The following is a 14,147-nucleotide window of genomic DNA, read 5'->3' as shown; positions in this document are numbered from 1 at the left end:
TGGGCCAACCATTAGAATATGTGCTTTACATACACTGGTAATTTATTTTATTCTCGTAACTACTCTGAAACTATTATTCCCATTTTACAAAAGAAACTGAGGCTGCATAAGTTAACCAGATTACAAAGCTAGTAAATGGCTGGGCTTCACTTTAAACACAGGCCCACTCCCATGCGTCACAACCCATAAAACCAGAGATCTTAGCAGAAGTACAATGTGCCAGTTGTTTGAAATGTTATCTCTTTTAGTGTAAATAGTGGCTCCAAAAGTCTCACCTATAAAATTTTAAAATGTGAGACTCAAGGATTAAGTACCTTGGCCCATGACACACGGTGGTGGTAATAAAAGCCAGAACTGAGGATCACAGAAAGGCCTACCGTGGCTACTCCATACTGTTTCTAGCAGTAGTAGCACACGAAAGCGTTCAACTTTTAATGTTATCAGTTTGATAAAAATCATAAGGACCAGGTTTTCGAACATCCAATAATGAAACCGTAGTAATCACCTGATAAGTACACAATGTTTAAGGAAACTGAAAATTTTCACTAGCTTGACTCCTTCCATAATCAGTGACCTAGGGCTCGTTTCACATACGTTGAATTAGAAACGCTATTGTAATTTCTTCCTTTTTTAAAAAAGCATCACCCCCCCATACAAAATATGACATTATAAAAAACCACATTTATCACCTAGCCCAGAACCCAGCAGGTACAATGCCATGTCATCAGCCAACACTCCAGCATTACGACACACCAGCATTACATACTTCCTGAGAGCCAAGTGAGTCCTAGAGGACATTAGCAGTAAACAAGGTCTAGGTTTCTATTTGGCCCTCACTGGGACAGAGATAAACCCTGGTGGCGTACTGGTTAAGTGCTACGACTGCTAACCATAGGGTCGGCAGTTTGAATCCGCCAGGTGCTCCTTGGAACTCTAGGGGGCAGCTCTACTCTGTCCTATAGGGTTGCTATGAGTCGGAATTGACTCGATGGCACTGGGTTTGGTTTTGGTTTGGGACAGAGGTAAGAGGTGACACAATAGCTTCTGTCAGTAAGAACTGTAGACTCCTAGCTTTAAAAAATGATGCCACAAACTACATCTGTGAATCCGTAATATCACAAATAACTGAAAAGAAAACCCACCCCCCCCCTTAAATTCCAACAAGCCATACCACCTCCGGCACATCTTCAGACAATCAGTGACCACGCACACCCCTGTCCCATTTAAGCCTATGTTATCAAAGCTCCTACAGCAAACCATCAACTCCTGACAGTTGTCGCCTCTTTTGTCCTTCAGGGAATGTGGCATGTGCCTCAGAAATGTCAGCTGGCCCAAAGTAGCACAACCCAGAAAAGAGAACGAAAGTTTAATGTAAACTATAGTCTGAGGAGTAACTTCAATGCTTTGAGGCACAAAACTAGGAAATAAATTGGACAGCAGATACTCTGAATAACAAAATAAAAATCGGAAGCAAAATTAACCTATATTTTAAACTCTCATAATAGTAATAAATGGCTATTTTGGAATTCCATTAAAAGACACTAAAGTGTTCTTTGCATGATTCTAGCATTCAAAGCAAAATGTGTACACCAAAGGAAGACGACACTATAAACACCTCCTTATTTATGCAGCATAAATTTGTATAGGTCCACAAGCCCTTCAGTGAAACCCTTGGGGACAAACATGTTTCAGAATTTTCAGATTTTAGGGGGTAAAATGGCGCATATACCATTTATTACGTTAAGCCCCCACCCCAGAGGTTCTGGAACAGTATCTCACAAATCAATTACAGAAATATTTGCACAGTGAAGTTGAAGTATACTCACAACAAAGGGAATAAATCAAGACTATAAACAGCCTCACTTCTGTGACCAAACTTAAAAAACACTTTCAGATTTCAGAACATTTTATATTTCAGTTATAAATAATGGATTATAGAATGTACACTGGTATTCTCTTCAAAGCAAAACTGGTCCTTACAGGGGTTTATAATTTTCCTTTTCAAGTCCAGAAATACCTTCAAAACAGAAACAAAACAAAAATCCACTGAATAAGTAGATTTTAAGTAATTTTGCCAATAAAATTTGTGGCTGAATAATTTTTCCTCTTAAACATTCATAAAAGCTACTATGAAATGCAGAAAATGCTTTGTCCTAAAATTTCCGTTGAGAGGGGAAGATTCAGAGAATAAGCCAAGCTGGACACTAAGGCTTCCAGCAACAACCTTTCCCCACTGGCAAACAGTATCTCAATCACAGAACACAATTCATGGTAACAGTTCACATGTGTGCTGCAGCCTCTCTACTAAGCTGATACTTTACTAATGAAATCATTTTTCATAAAAGGTCTTGTAAATTGTTTTAAACATGGAAGTAATTCAATAGGTCACTTTTTTTTTTAACTCCTGCTATTATAAAAGTAATACTCATTATAATAAATCTGGAAAAAACCAAAAAGTTTAAAAAACAAACTTATTATCTAAAGATAGCCAGATTAAACATTTTTGACATATATGCATTTACAAAAGTGAGATTTAAAAATAAGTATCAAAAACTTAATTGAGTTTTTAATGGGTTACTTTCCTGTTCTACCAATAAAAAGAAAACAATCCTATATAACTCTCACCACTGTTCTAAGAATCAAATAAAGCTGTATGAATGTTTTTTGAAAACTGCAGAGTATCACAGAAAACATGGAAACTGACCTGGGCAAAGAGAGGAACGAAGATGATGCTCAAGTTTCGAGCTCTAGTCCAGAGCAGTGGTCCTTTCCCTCCAGCAGCAGGTTACAATGACCTAAGGAGCTTTTAGAAAAGATGGATGCTTTCTGCCCTCCCCCTCCCAGCAAGGAAACCACATCTCGGGGTGGGAGCCTAACTTATTTTTTACAACTCCTCAGGTAACTCTTAATGCAGGATTAAAGTCATTGTTTTCAGAATCTCCAGACCAGAGAGAACTTAAATTCTATCCACCTTATGACAAAACACCATGTATGGTGTGAACCTATTTTAGTTGTTGAAAAGGAACAACAAATCATTAAACCTAAACCTCCTATGAGTACAATATACACCTCAGATCAACAAAACGTTCCCTGTGATAAAGCCAGGGGGTGGCACTGTGGGCAATTTTAACCTTTTTTTTTTTTTGGTATGTTTCTGGATTACCTAATTTTTTTCCATGAAACACTTCACTTTTATAATCCGGAAAGTAATACTGTAAAGCCACAATGCAAACTACTATTCCAGGGTACCAAGGAGCCCTGGTGGTGCAGTGGTTAAGTGCTCAGTTACCAACCAGAAGGCTGCAGTTCGAATTCACCAGCCCCTCCTTGGAAACTGTATGGGGCAATACTACTCTGTCCTATAGGATCGCTATGAGTCAGCAACAGGTTTGAGTTTGGTTTAGGTTTTGGGCTGCCATGTGAGGCCACTTAGGCTGTGGAATACATAATGTGAACCGCAAGTCCAGACTGAGCAACACTGAGGCCCTTTTACTGTAATCTGTGAGGATAACTGAATAAACCAATAAAGTCCACCCTTCTTAAGCCCTAAGCCATCGTTCATCTTCTTTATTAAAGTCTTTTGAGATGCTGCCAACAAAATAATAATGCTTTCTTATTTTTCTTGAATTTCTGCACAATTAGTAGTTGATTTTACATGGGTTTATACAAAGATCCTATATATGAGAGAACAGATAAAGCTTGAAGCCCTCTGTCTCTCATTTAGAATACCCTGAGAGCAGCACACTGTCTTTTAAAGTAGTAGAAAACTTGACCTATCTCCTCACTGGAATCCTTGACACACACCATATTTGATACCTTAAAACAGCTGGAAAAAAGTTTAAAAAGTGCCTTAATGACAAATAAGCCACCAGACACAAGTGCATGGGGCAAATGCAGTTTTTAAAGGCTGAAATAAAAGGGTCTGATTTTGTGAAATGAAGATAACATAACAATCTCTGAGGCTGGACAATATTCCAGCCAAGGTTATGAGGCTTTCCAACATAGCAACAACTTGTTACTAGATGCCAGTTGAGTTGGTTCAGACTCATAAAGACTCTACAGGACAGAGTAGAACTGGCCCGTAGTTTCTAAGGAGCAGCTGGTGGATTTGAACTGCTTACCTCTTGGTTAGCAGCCACTTAGTGAGGGATAAAAGGATGATGCAATGACTCCTGTGTCCTAAAAGTGCACTTTACACATCAACATGTAAGGGGAAGTCTAGTCCCTTGAGAAAGGTACCTGAAAAAGATGGAAGATGGCAAAGACTAATAATCTCTGATGTGCTTCCTACCAAGAAATATGCAATTAAGATAGGTACCTAAAGAGATATTTTCTTAAAGCAGTTGATAAGGAAGCCATCAATGACCTTCAATATTCATTCAACAACTAGTATTTTCTGAGCACCTATTGGTATACCAAGCTAGCTAGGCATTACAGAGGCAGAAGCTTTCAGCCAGCAGGTGGGTAGCGGAGTAATACACACAGGAAATTCTCTCCCCAAAGACTTTCTAAATGCCACAGTTCTGATTACAGAGCTCCTTAATATTCAAACTTAAGTTTTAAGAGGAAAAGAATTATAGTAACCACATTATTATGTATATGTACAGTATTACATTCTTATTTGATAACCACATTTTATAAAATGTCATACAGTACACACATAATTACTTATAAACATACTGTCTGTGGTGTCATTTGCAAAAAGTCAGGCATCAAATCCGTGATCAAACCTATAAACCCAAATTATACTCATTTCTATAAGGGAAAAATCAGATCTTATCTAGTATTTTGATTCTTTTTTAAGCCTACAGGTATTGCAAATTTCAACATCACTAATTACTGCATTATATATAATTCTTAATACAGTGTTTATTAATGACGTGATATAATTAGCAATTTTTGCTGAAGTTTAGAGTTGACCTTAAAGGTTGGAAACTCCAAAGAAACTTTATAATCCCTAAAACAAGCTAAGGAGGGGTGAGTTCTACTTGTTTAACGACTTTCAAAACACACCCAGATACACACCCAGTCAATCTCACTGCGTCATAGCAAGAATGTTACATATATTTTTGCCACAATGAAATTAAAAAACAAAAACAGTTCACAGCAAGAATACAAAAAAACTCAGGAGAACTAAACCTAAAAACTGTTCCACCATGTTAACTATATGCAAATAGTTTTATAAGTATGCTGATTATTAAAATCAAACCCACTAAAACATTATCAACATTCACTACAAACTTTTCCTTGTAATAACTGTACTTTCTGAATATTCTACAACATATTTATGAATGCAGATTCCTTTTTCTCTAATCTGTCTAAACACAATCATTTCAACATACAATTTTATTTAAAGAAAGTGACCCTCCATTTATCTCATGTTTCACCTCAGTAATTTTTCCAAATCCGTCAAGCCTCTCTTGTTTTCTTAACACCATTTAACCTTTATCTGCTGATTTAAGACTATGATAGGAATTATTTATTTTATGATTATATAATTATTCATGCCTAGTTGACATCTAGTCCTACACGGTCGCTATGAGTCGGAAACAACTTGACGGCACTAGGTAGGTTAGCTGACGTCTACATGACTGCCTATAAGTAATTCCATTCTTCCATCTTTTCCTCATTTAATAATCGGTGCTGAAGAAAACCTACACTGACTGAGGGCCTGCGAGTTTTTCTGTTCCTGTCTTACACGTTACTTTAGTTGAACAAAATTCATTTTTCTTCTGGCTCCTGGCTATATGAAACTGTTACATTTCGGAATTAAAAGAGCCCTAGATGATCTAGTACAATTTCCAAATTTACAAAAGAGGAAACAGATACACTGAAGGAAAAGTGGCATGACCAAGCTGAAATTATTTTCAAAGTAGATAATACTAAGATAAGATTTGACATTAAAAAAAAAACCTTAATGTAGTAATTCAACTAGACAAAAAATGAAATCACATCAAAACAGTATTTAATTTCTTGAATCTTTGGTTTTAAAAATCTATTACCAATATTTTAACAAGTTTCCCTAAACAAATTTTGATTTTTAAAAATCGTTTCTAAACTTACTTTAAAATAATCATATCTGTAAGTATCTCAGTTGTAAACTAATTCAAATTAAATTCTAAACTTGGCATTTATATTATGTTCTTTATATTAATAGGATTTTCATAACAATGACAGATGGAATTCAAGGAAACTAGCGCCCTTTATCATGCATGTCCTGGAATGAGGCTCATGAAGTACTCAGTAGCCTGTTACAGACAAATAACAAATGCTTCAACTTCTAACCGATGACCACAAGGCACCTTAACATCAGAGTTAAAGAAAATTAAAGTTCAAGTATCTTTATAAACTGCCAGAAAAGTTAATATACTGATAAGCAAATATATATACTCAACTGGAAAAATCTGAGTTTTTTTTAATTGATGAAATTATTGCTATGAGTAAGATAAATGAGAAAAAAAAGGATACAAAAAAATCAAAAGCAGGTATAAAATAAACAAGATTTAAATGTTAAAAATCATAATAACCTCAACATCTATCAAACTACCACAATGTGCTAAGAATATGAATCAAAACCACCATAAGACAACACATGGTTCATTCCTAATGTATTTTTTCCTGAATTTTCTAAGGGCTTACCCATTTTTGAAATAGCCTCTGCCTGCCAGCACAAGCCTCTCCAAGCTATCTCTCAAAGTGATACACTGAGTTAAAAAGTTACACTAAAAGCAATAGACCTCCAAGATACTTTGTTACTCTTCTAAACTCAACCTCCACTTATTACCACTCCTATTCCACCAGGAAAGGCTTCTCAGTCTTTCCTAACTCCTGTGCTGTGGCACAGAATATGGGACTCCTCCAAACCTATGTAGGCTTAACTACTGTGTTGGAATCAGCATCTGCCTGTTCCCCATGCCCACATGGTCCCTGAGGTGAAAATTTAATATCTCCTTATTTTCAAGTTAATTGATTCAATGCTTTCGCTCTATTCCCAATTAGAAGTGGCGTTTTGCATACTTAAAGCAGTAAAGGAAGTTAGATTCCAAAAAAATGCTGCACTTGTCCAATACATAAACAAAACAACCAAACCTGTTGCCACTGAGCCAACTCATAGGGACCCTACGGGACACAGCAGAACTGCCCCCGACATGGTTTCCAAAGAGTGCCTGGTGGATTCCAACTGCTGACCTTTTGGTTAGCAGCCATAGCTCTTAACCACTAAGCCACCAGGGTTTACCGTGCAAGACATACTCTGTATTAAAATAAGAGCTGCAATAATTAATGGAAATTGTAGGTAAGTAGCAGGATCCAAATGCTCACATCATGTCCACCCCTGCCAGTGTTCTTCTGGAAGGGAGGGAGAAATCTACAATTATTCGAGTAAAGATTTCACTTACCAGAAGCTTTAAAAAATTCCACTTGTTATTGAAATGTTAATTTCAAACCACTTCAAGTTATTCACTGAATCAGCATATCCTGGCAATATATTCTGGCCTACTTTAGAAGTTAAAATATCAAAATCTTTAATGTTTTCCTATAACTTTGGATGAGGCCCTAATCCAAGTCAGCCCTCCATATTCAGGGGTTCTGTATCTGTGGATTCCACACTCTGGAGCTCAACCAACTGCGAACTGAAAATATTCGAGGAAAAAAAAGTTCTGAAAAGCAAAACCTGGATTTGCGTTGTTAACTGTAAGCATCAACAACTATTCACACGGCACTTACACTATATTAGGTACTACACATACCCTTTTTTTTTTTTTTTTATTTAAAGCATAAAAGAGGATGTATTTAGATTATATGCAAATACACACCATTTTATACAAGGAACTTGAGCATCTGAGGATTCTGGTCTTGGAACCAACCCCCCTGAGGATACTGAGGGACAACTGTAATGGGTTTTCCCTTCCGTTGTAGTTCAAATGCTTAAGTCCTGTTAAATTTCACTGAAAATTAGAATGTATAATGGCATAATTCCAATTTAAGTTCACTAAGTCAAACTCCAAAACATGAAGATCATAGAATTTTAATATACTAGAGGAAACAGCAAGAAGCCAAGGTGAAAGATTTGTAGGGATTCCATCAATACTCTGCCAAATTTGGGGCAAGGTAGATACGTATTAAACTGTATTTTATTCTTGTAATCTTCACACTACCAAGGAAAAAACATTCTGAAACTCAACTCTAATTTTTTTCAGAAGCAATAAAGGACTGGTCTCACTTTCGGGTTAGCTTCAGCTGAATCTTAAGGGCTACAAGTCACCCAGAGCCTGGCAACGGTAACTGTTCTTCCTTGACCCAAGAAGGCAGAGTGCCAGAGGGAAACAGCAAAGAGTAGAACTGTATAAACAGAGCAAATGGCACAAAAGCAGACACAAGTTATATAACCAAAATATATTTTAAAATACGTTCATAACTAGTAACAACCTTTGCCTTTGGTTGGTTTCTTGTTTGGAGTATCAGTTGAAACAGTTAATTCAATATTATCTGGATCGCCTCCTTCCTCTTCAATAGCCTACATTAGAAAGAGAAATTAATATGCTACACAATCTATCTAAACTTATTTTACAAAAACGCAATGAAAAAAAAAATCAGCAAACCTCAAGCCTCAAGATGTTAGAATTGCCAGTTATTTCATAAACTGACTTCAAAAAAGAGCAATTAAACCACACGAAAAAGGTAAGAGAAGGTTGCGGGGCGGGGGGGGGGCATTATTAGGTATCAAAATCACATGGAGTTTAAGGTTCTACCAATTTGAGAAAATTATATATCACATATTATCATACTCAACAAAAAAACCTAATATGCTCAATCGCAGAAAAGCTGCCAGCTGCTAAAGTAACTAAAAGGACTTTTCCCAATATCTGCAACGCAAACTTATCCCTCCTCTACCACAATTCCAACGCTCTCTCAAATAAGCCAGAATGATTGTAATCAAGGATGAAAAAGGAGATTACTGCGAGGATGCAAAAACTGAAAACCCGATGGAAAACAAAACCTCTCCCCCCGCCCCATCAACTCCCACTACCGCCCCCCCCCCATGGGGAGGAAACGGTTGGGCACCATTAAACGGTAACTTCGCAGAAGTCACCAAAGTAACCATTCCCCCCGAGGCCCAGGGAAGCACGCGCTCACCATGGCTGAGGCTGGGGACCCAGCGCCGCCCGGCTCCGCACTACGCCCTTGGGAGGCCGCTCCGCCCGCCCGCCCGCAGCCCTGGCAGCCGGCACGGACGTCCCGGGGGAGCGGGGGCGCGCTCGGCGGCCGGGCGGGGAGGGGCGCCCGGGAAGCCTGCGCGCGCGGCCGGCGCCCGGGCCCGCTCCGCCCCGCGGACCGCGGCGGCCCAGAGGCGCCAGGCGCGGCCTACGCTCCGCTTCCGGACCTGCCGGGCCTCACCTGCTTGAGTCGGGACACAAGCACCGTCTTGACGCCGGTGATGTCTAAATTCCGCCGCTTCAGCTCCGACTTGAGGTCGATGACCCGCAGGTCGGTGATCTTCTTCCCTTCCGCCTGATCCGAGGCGGCCGCGGCCGCCACAGCACCGGTAGCGGCAGCCATTTTAGGAGAGCGGCGCGCTGCCGAAGCAGCGAGTGGTCTGCAGGGCGGCGGCGGCAGCGCCAACTTGGGCTCGGGCCGCGGAGGCCGCTACGCACGGCGCTACGCACGGCGCTGCGCACAATGTGCCGCGGACCCCGCCCCCGCCGCCCAGCGCGACTTCCGCCGCCGCCGGCACCCGGATGACGGGCGCGCGTGCGCACTGAGGGGGCAGCCCCCGCGCGCTCCGCCGAACCCCCCTCGGCCACCTGGGCAGGGCGACCCCTGAAGTGGGCTGGGACGTCAGGCAGGTCCAACCGCAGCAACGTCCGCCGCGCCGCGGATCTCCCGCGGCCTCGTTAGCCATTTTCTAGCAACGTCTAGAGTCTTGAGCAATGAGAATGTGCTAGGCACGACGTGGCATAGAGTTCGCGAGTTACTAAACACAACCCTAAAAGACCTGCGCACGCCCCGAGCCTCACCCAGGGAGATACTTTGTATCTCTGCTGAATGATCGAAAATGTGGTCAGTGTGCACAGGCCACTAATGCACTGGGTTCCTTCCTTTTCAAAACGCCTGAAAGAAACCCTAGAGCTGGTAGTCCAAGAATGTAAAGGGTCGGCCCATGTGACATGTCCCAGTGGCTCTCTCTCGGGAAAACATCATGCCTTCAGCCTTAGTTTATTCCAGGGCTCCCCCCACCCCCAGCCCCACCCCCACCTCAGCTTTGGCTTGGTTTGCCATCCTCGGGGAGGATCTAATGGCTCAACACGAAATAGTTCACTGAATGAGGAAATTAGTTTGATACTGGTTGCCATCTCGTATGCAGTGTTCACTGTTCTGCCCCCTAAAATATGGGATTCCAAGAAGAGTGACTACTTATGGAGGACCGGCCTGTACAAGTGAGTACCTATTCATAATTTTAGCCAATACTATTAATCATCAAAGCATAAACATTTATGGAATAAAAGCTATCCTGTAAATTCCATAAATCAAGCATGACATGACACGCAGTTAAATGTGCTAGCATTTCCTGGCTTTAAAATTTAGATTGACGAAGCCTGGTTCACTTTAGCTTGCTCTTTTCTCTTTGATTAGATCAAGGAGGAAGATTGGAAATTGTAAACTAATACTTGACATTTGGGTAGTTCTTTATGGTTTATAATACATTTTGATATTCAATAAGCCTCTTAATCTGTCCTAACTCTGTGAGGTAAATCTCTGCGAGGCTTAACGTGATTAAATGACTTGTCCATGTTCACACAGATCAAATCCAGGTCTCCTGATTGTAAATCCAACTCTTGTCTACCACATTGGTTTCCACTCAGAATTTTAGAATTCAAAGACTTTTTAGTAATCTGACCCAGTTCTCTCATTTTTTTAAATAGATGAACGTTCTAAGAGGTTTACCTAGATGCTCACAGGTAGGAAATCCTGGTGGTGTAGTGGTTAAGTGGTACAGCAGGTAACCAAAAGGTCAGTTCGAATCTGCCAGGTGCTCCTTGGAAATTCTACTGGGCAGATCTCCCGTGTCCTGTAGGGTTGCGATGAGTCGGAATCAACTCGATGGCAGTGAGTTTGGGTTTTGGTCTCACAGGTAATTATTGAGCAAATTATCACTAAAGCTCAGATCTCCTTGTTTCAGTGTCTTTTCCACTCAACTCCCCTCCTCCCACTTTCTGTGGATGCTTGCTTGGAAAGAGGGCTTTTACTAACCAAAAGCTCACAGGATATTTAAAGGGAATTAGTTTTTCTTCTGTTGGCCTTTTTTTTTTTTTACTTAAAATCTAGTAATAGAGTTATCTAAAATGGAGGTACATGCTGCCTGCTGTGATGCACTTGAGAAGGACACATCACCTATGTCGTATTCATGTGTAACCTGAATCTGATCATGAAAAAAACATGCAGGCAAATTCAATTGTAGGACATTCTACAAATTAACTGGTCTAGACTCTTCAAAATAGCAACATCATGGAAAAAAAAGTTGTGGAACTGTTCCAGAATAAAGATGACTGAAGAGACATGACAACCAAATATCATACTTGATTACTGTTTAGATTCTGGATCAGAGAACATAAAAATGTAAGAATATTTTTGGATCAATGGGAACTTTGACTATACATTAGATTGTGTTGTTATATCAGTGTTAAAGATCCAGAGTATGATATCTTGGTTATGTAGAATGTCCTAGGTCTTAGGGGTGAAGTATCATTCTGTCTGCAATTTACTTTCAAATGGTTGAGAGAAAGAAAGCAAATGTGGCAATATTTTACCATTTGTGAAAGTAAATATAACAAGATATTAATCAAAAACAAATGTGGCAAAATGTTAACAATTAGGGAATCTTGCCAGTTGCCTGCCTTGGAAGTCAGTTCTGACTCATGGCAGCTCCATGTGTATCAGAGTAGAACTGGACTCCATTGGGTTTTCAGTGGCTGCTTTTTTGGAAGTAGATCATCAAGCCTTATTTCCAAGGTGCCTCTGAGTGGACTTGAACCTCCAACCTTTCGGTTAACAGCTGAGTGCATGAAGGGTATAAGGTTGTTCGTTGCATACTATTTAAACTTTTTTACAGGTTTAAAATTATTCCCAAAATACCTCATACATAGATCTATTTTTTTGTAATTTGAGAAAATAGTAAAATGGAGGTTATATATATTCACTTTTAACATATTGAATTTTTAATTTTGTTATTTAACCTAGGATTATCATGTTTTTTAACTTATTTACCTGAACTATTCACTTTTTAGTAAGTATTCCTTTAGTACATTTTTTTTCTGTTTTCATCCTTCAGTAAAATATATTTAGGTGAAAGGACACAGTAATTTTTCTCAATAGTCAACTTATTATTTGGATGTTTCTTTTCTCCTAAAGCTGAAATTTGATATTCCATTTTTTGCAAGTGTGCTAGGCAATGTTATAGATAAGATCACAGGCTTGAGCTCCTCTGGCTACACTTATCTTTACCTGTATACGTTTGTGCATTGAGAATACTGCTCAAAAAATAATAACAACATATATTTTATGTATAAAGCCTCTTGCCATTTATTGAACACTTTTGCACTCATTATGTCACTTTGCTTTGAGAAAAGCTCATCATTTAACAGATATTTATTGAATTATTACTATCCGCCAGTCATACCAGCCTCTGGGAAGACAATGGTTACAATATCTTGTCTTGCTAATGATCGTATGAGCTCCTAACACCATGTAGACACTCAGTAAATACTGACTGCTTGAAAGAAAACAGGAACTGGCCTGCCATTAGGAAGCGTACACTCTGGTGACAAACTAAAACAATAATCATAAAGACACATGAAATCACTTCTGTAGCAAGTGGAACGAAAGAGAGGAACATAGTGCTCTCAAAACGTATAATAGGAAAATTTACCCTTAAGGATGGGTAGAACGATACTCATTTTATTAGAGGAGAACCCGACAGTTCAAAAATGTCAATGAATAGTCCAAGAGCATAGAGTTAGAAAGTGGAAGATCCAAGATACCAAATCCATTGCATTTTTTATTATGTTGTAGTTGTTAAGTGCCATCAAGTCAGTTTTGATTCATAGCAACCCTGTGTACAACAGAACAAAACACTGCCCAGTCCTGCGCAATCCTTAAAATCTTTGTTATGCTTGAGCCTAGTATTGCACCAGATGTGTCAATCCATGTCATTGAGGGTCTTCCTCTCTTCTATGAAAGTTTATTTTCATTCTCATAGAGAGTTTCCATTTTGTTTTCCCCTAATGCTAAGCCCCAGTTTATACTGTTTGCTCCAGTTTTTTTTTTTTTTTTTGAGAGACTCTAATCTTTCCTTACCATCTTCCTGTCCAACACCATCATTCCTTATTTTTCACTGACCAAACCCAGCTGGTAGCCTGAGGTGAGAGTAAGGAAACCAATTAATTGGTCCATAAATATCTGTCTCTTGGAATACAGGATAGAGTGGAGAAGGGTAAAGAAAAGATCAGAACAAAGGGGCACACCGAGGATATCCAGCATGGAGAGTGTCTTAGTTATCTAGTGCTGCTTCAGATATAGAAATACCGCAAGTGGATGGCTTTAACAGGCAGAAACTTATTCTTTTACAGGCTAGAAGTCTGAATTCAGGGCACCAGCTCCAGGAGAAGGCTTTCTCTCTCTGTCAGCTCTGGAGAAAGATCCTTGTCATCAACTCTTCCCTGGTTTAGGAGCTTCTTGGCTCAGGCACCCCAGGTCCAAAGGACACGCTTTACTCCTGGCTCTTCTTGCTTGGTGGTAATGAGGTCCCTCTCCTCTCTGCTCAATTCTCTCTTTTCTATCTCAAAAGAGATTGACACAAGATACAACCTAATCCTGTAGATTGTGTCCTGCCTCATTAACATAACTGCCTTTAATCCTGCCTCATTAACATCATTTTTTTTTTCATGGTGCAGTTGAGTTAATTCTGATTCATAGTGATCCTATAAGACAGAATAGAACTGCTCCATAGGGTTTCCAAGGAGTGGCTGGTGGATTCAAACTGCTGACCTTTTGGTTAGCAGCCAAGCTCTTAAATACTACACCACCAGGGCTCCATTAACATCATCGTGGTTAGGATTTACAACACATAGAATAATTACATCAGATCACAA

At 39.6% G+C, this 14,147-nt stretch overlaps 2 protein-coding genes across 14 annotated transcripts in view; one reads left to right on the top strand and one right to left on the bottom strand.

Moving 5' to 3' along the window:
* The window catches only part of SLTM (SAFB like transcription modulator), a 40,092-nt gene extending 30,467 nt beyond the window's left edge, over window positions 1-9,625 (bottom strand). For 3 of the 6 annotated variants that reach the window (XM_003418332.4, XM_064267479.1, XM_064267480.1), the window contains exons 1-2: window positions 9,397-9,625; window positions 8,428-8,515 (exon numbers count right to left, since the gene is read on the bottom strand). In XM_003418332.4, the coding sequence (XP_003418380.2) occupies window positions 8,428-8,515; window positions 9,397-9,558 (250 nt within the window). In that variant the 5' untranslated portion in view covers window positions 9,559-9,625. The remainder of the gene's footprint in view (window positions 1-8,427; window positions 8,516-9,396) is intronic. The other 3 variants (XM_064267477.1, XM_064267478.1, XM_064267481.1) reach the window with 2 other exon arrangements.
* Window positions 9,626-9,815: 190 nt separating this feature from the next.
* Window positions 9,816-14,147, top strand: part of RNF111 (ring finger protein 111) — a 130,117-nt gene continuing 125,785 nt past the window's right edge. For 4 of the 8 annotated variants that reach the window (XM_023558287.2, XM_023558292.2, XM_023558290.2 and 1 more), the window contains exon 1: window positions 9,816-10,436. In XM_023558287.2, the coding sequence (XP_023414055.1) occupies window positions 10,045-10,436 (392 nt within the window). In that variant the 5' untranslated portion in view covers window positions 9,816-10,044. The remainder of the gene's footprint in view (window positions 10,437-14,147) is intronic. The other 4 variants (XM_023558291.2, XM_010598011.3, XM_023558289.2 and 1 more) reach the window with 1 other exon arrangement.

The sequence above is a fragment of the Loxodonta africana genome, chromosome 13 (genome assembly GCF_030014295.1).
Source record: "Loxodonta africana isolate mLoxAfr1 chromosome 13, mLoxAfr1.hap2, whole genome shotgun sequence".
NCBI lineage: Eukaryota > Metazoa > Chordata > Mammalia > Proboscidea > Elephantidae > Loxodonta > Loxodonta africana.
Note: the sequence above shows the minus strand (reverse complement) of the source record. Positions and strands in the feature narration are given on the sequence as shown.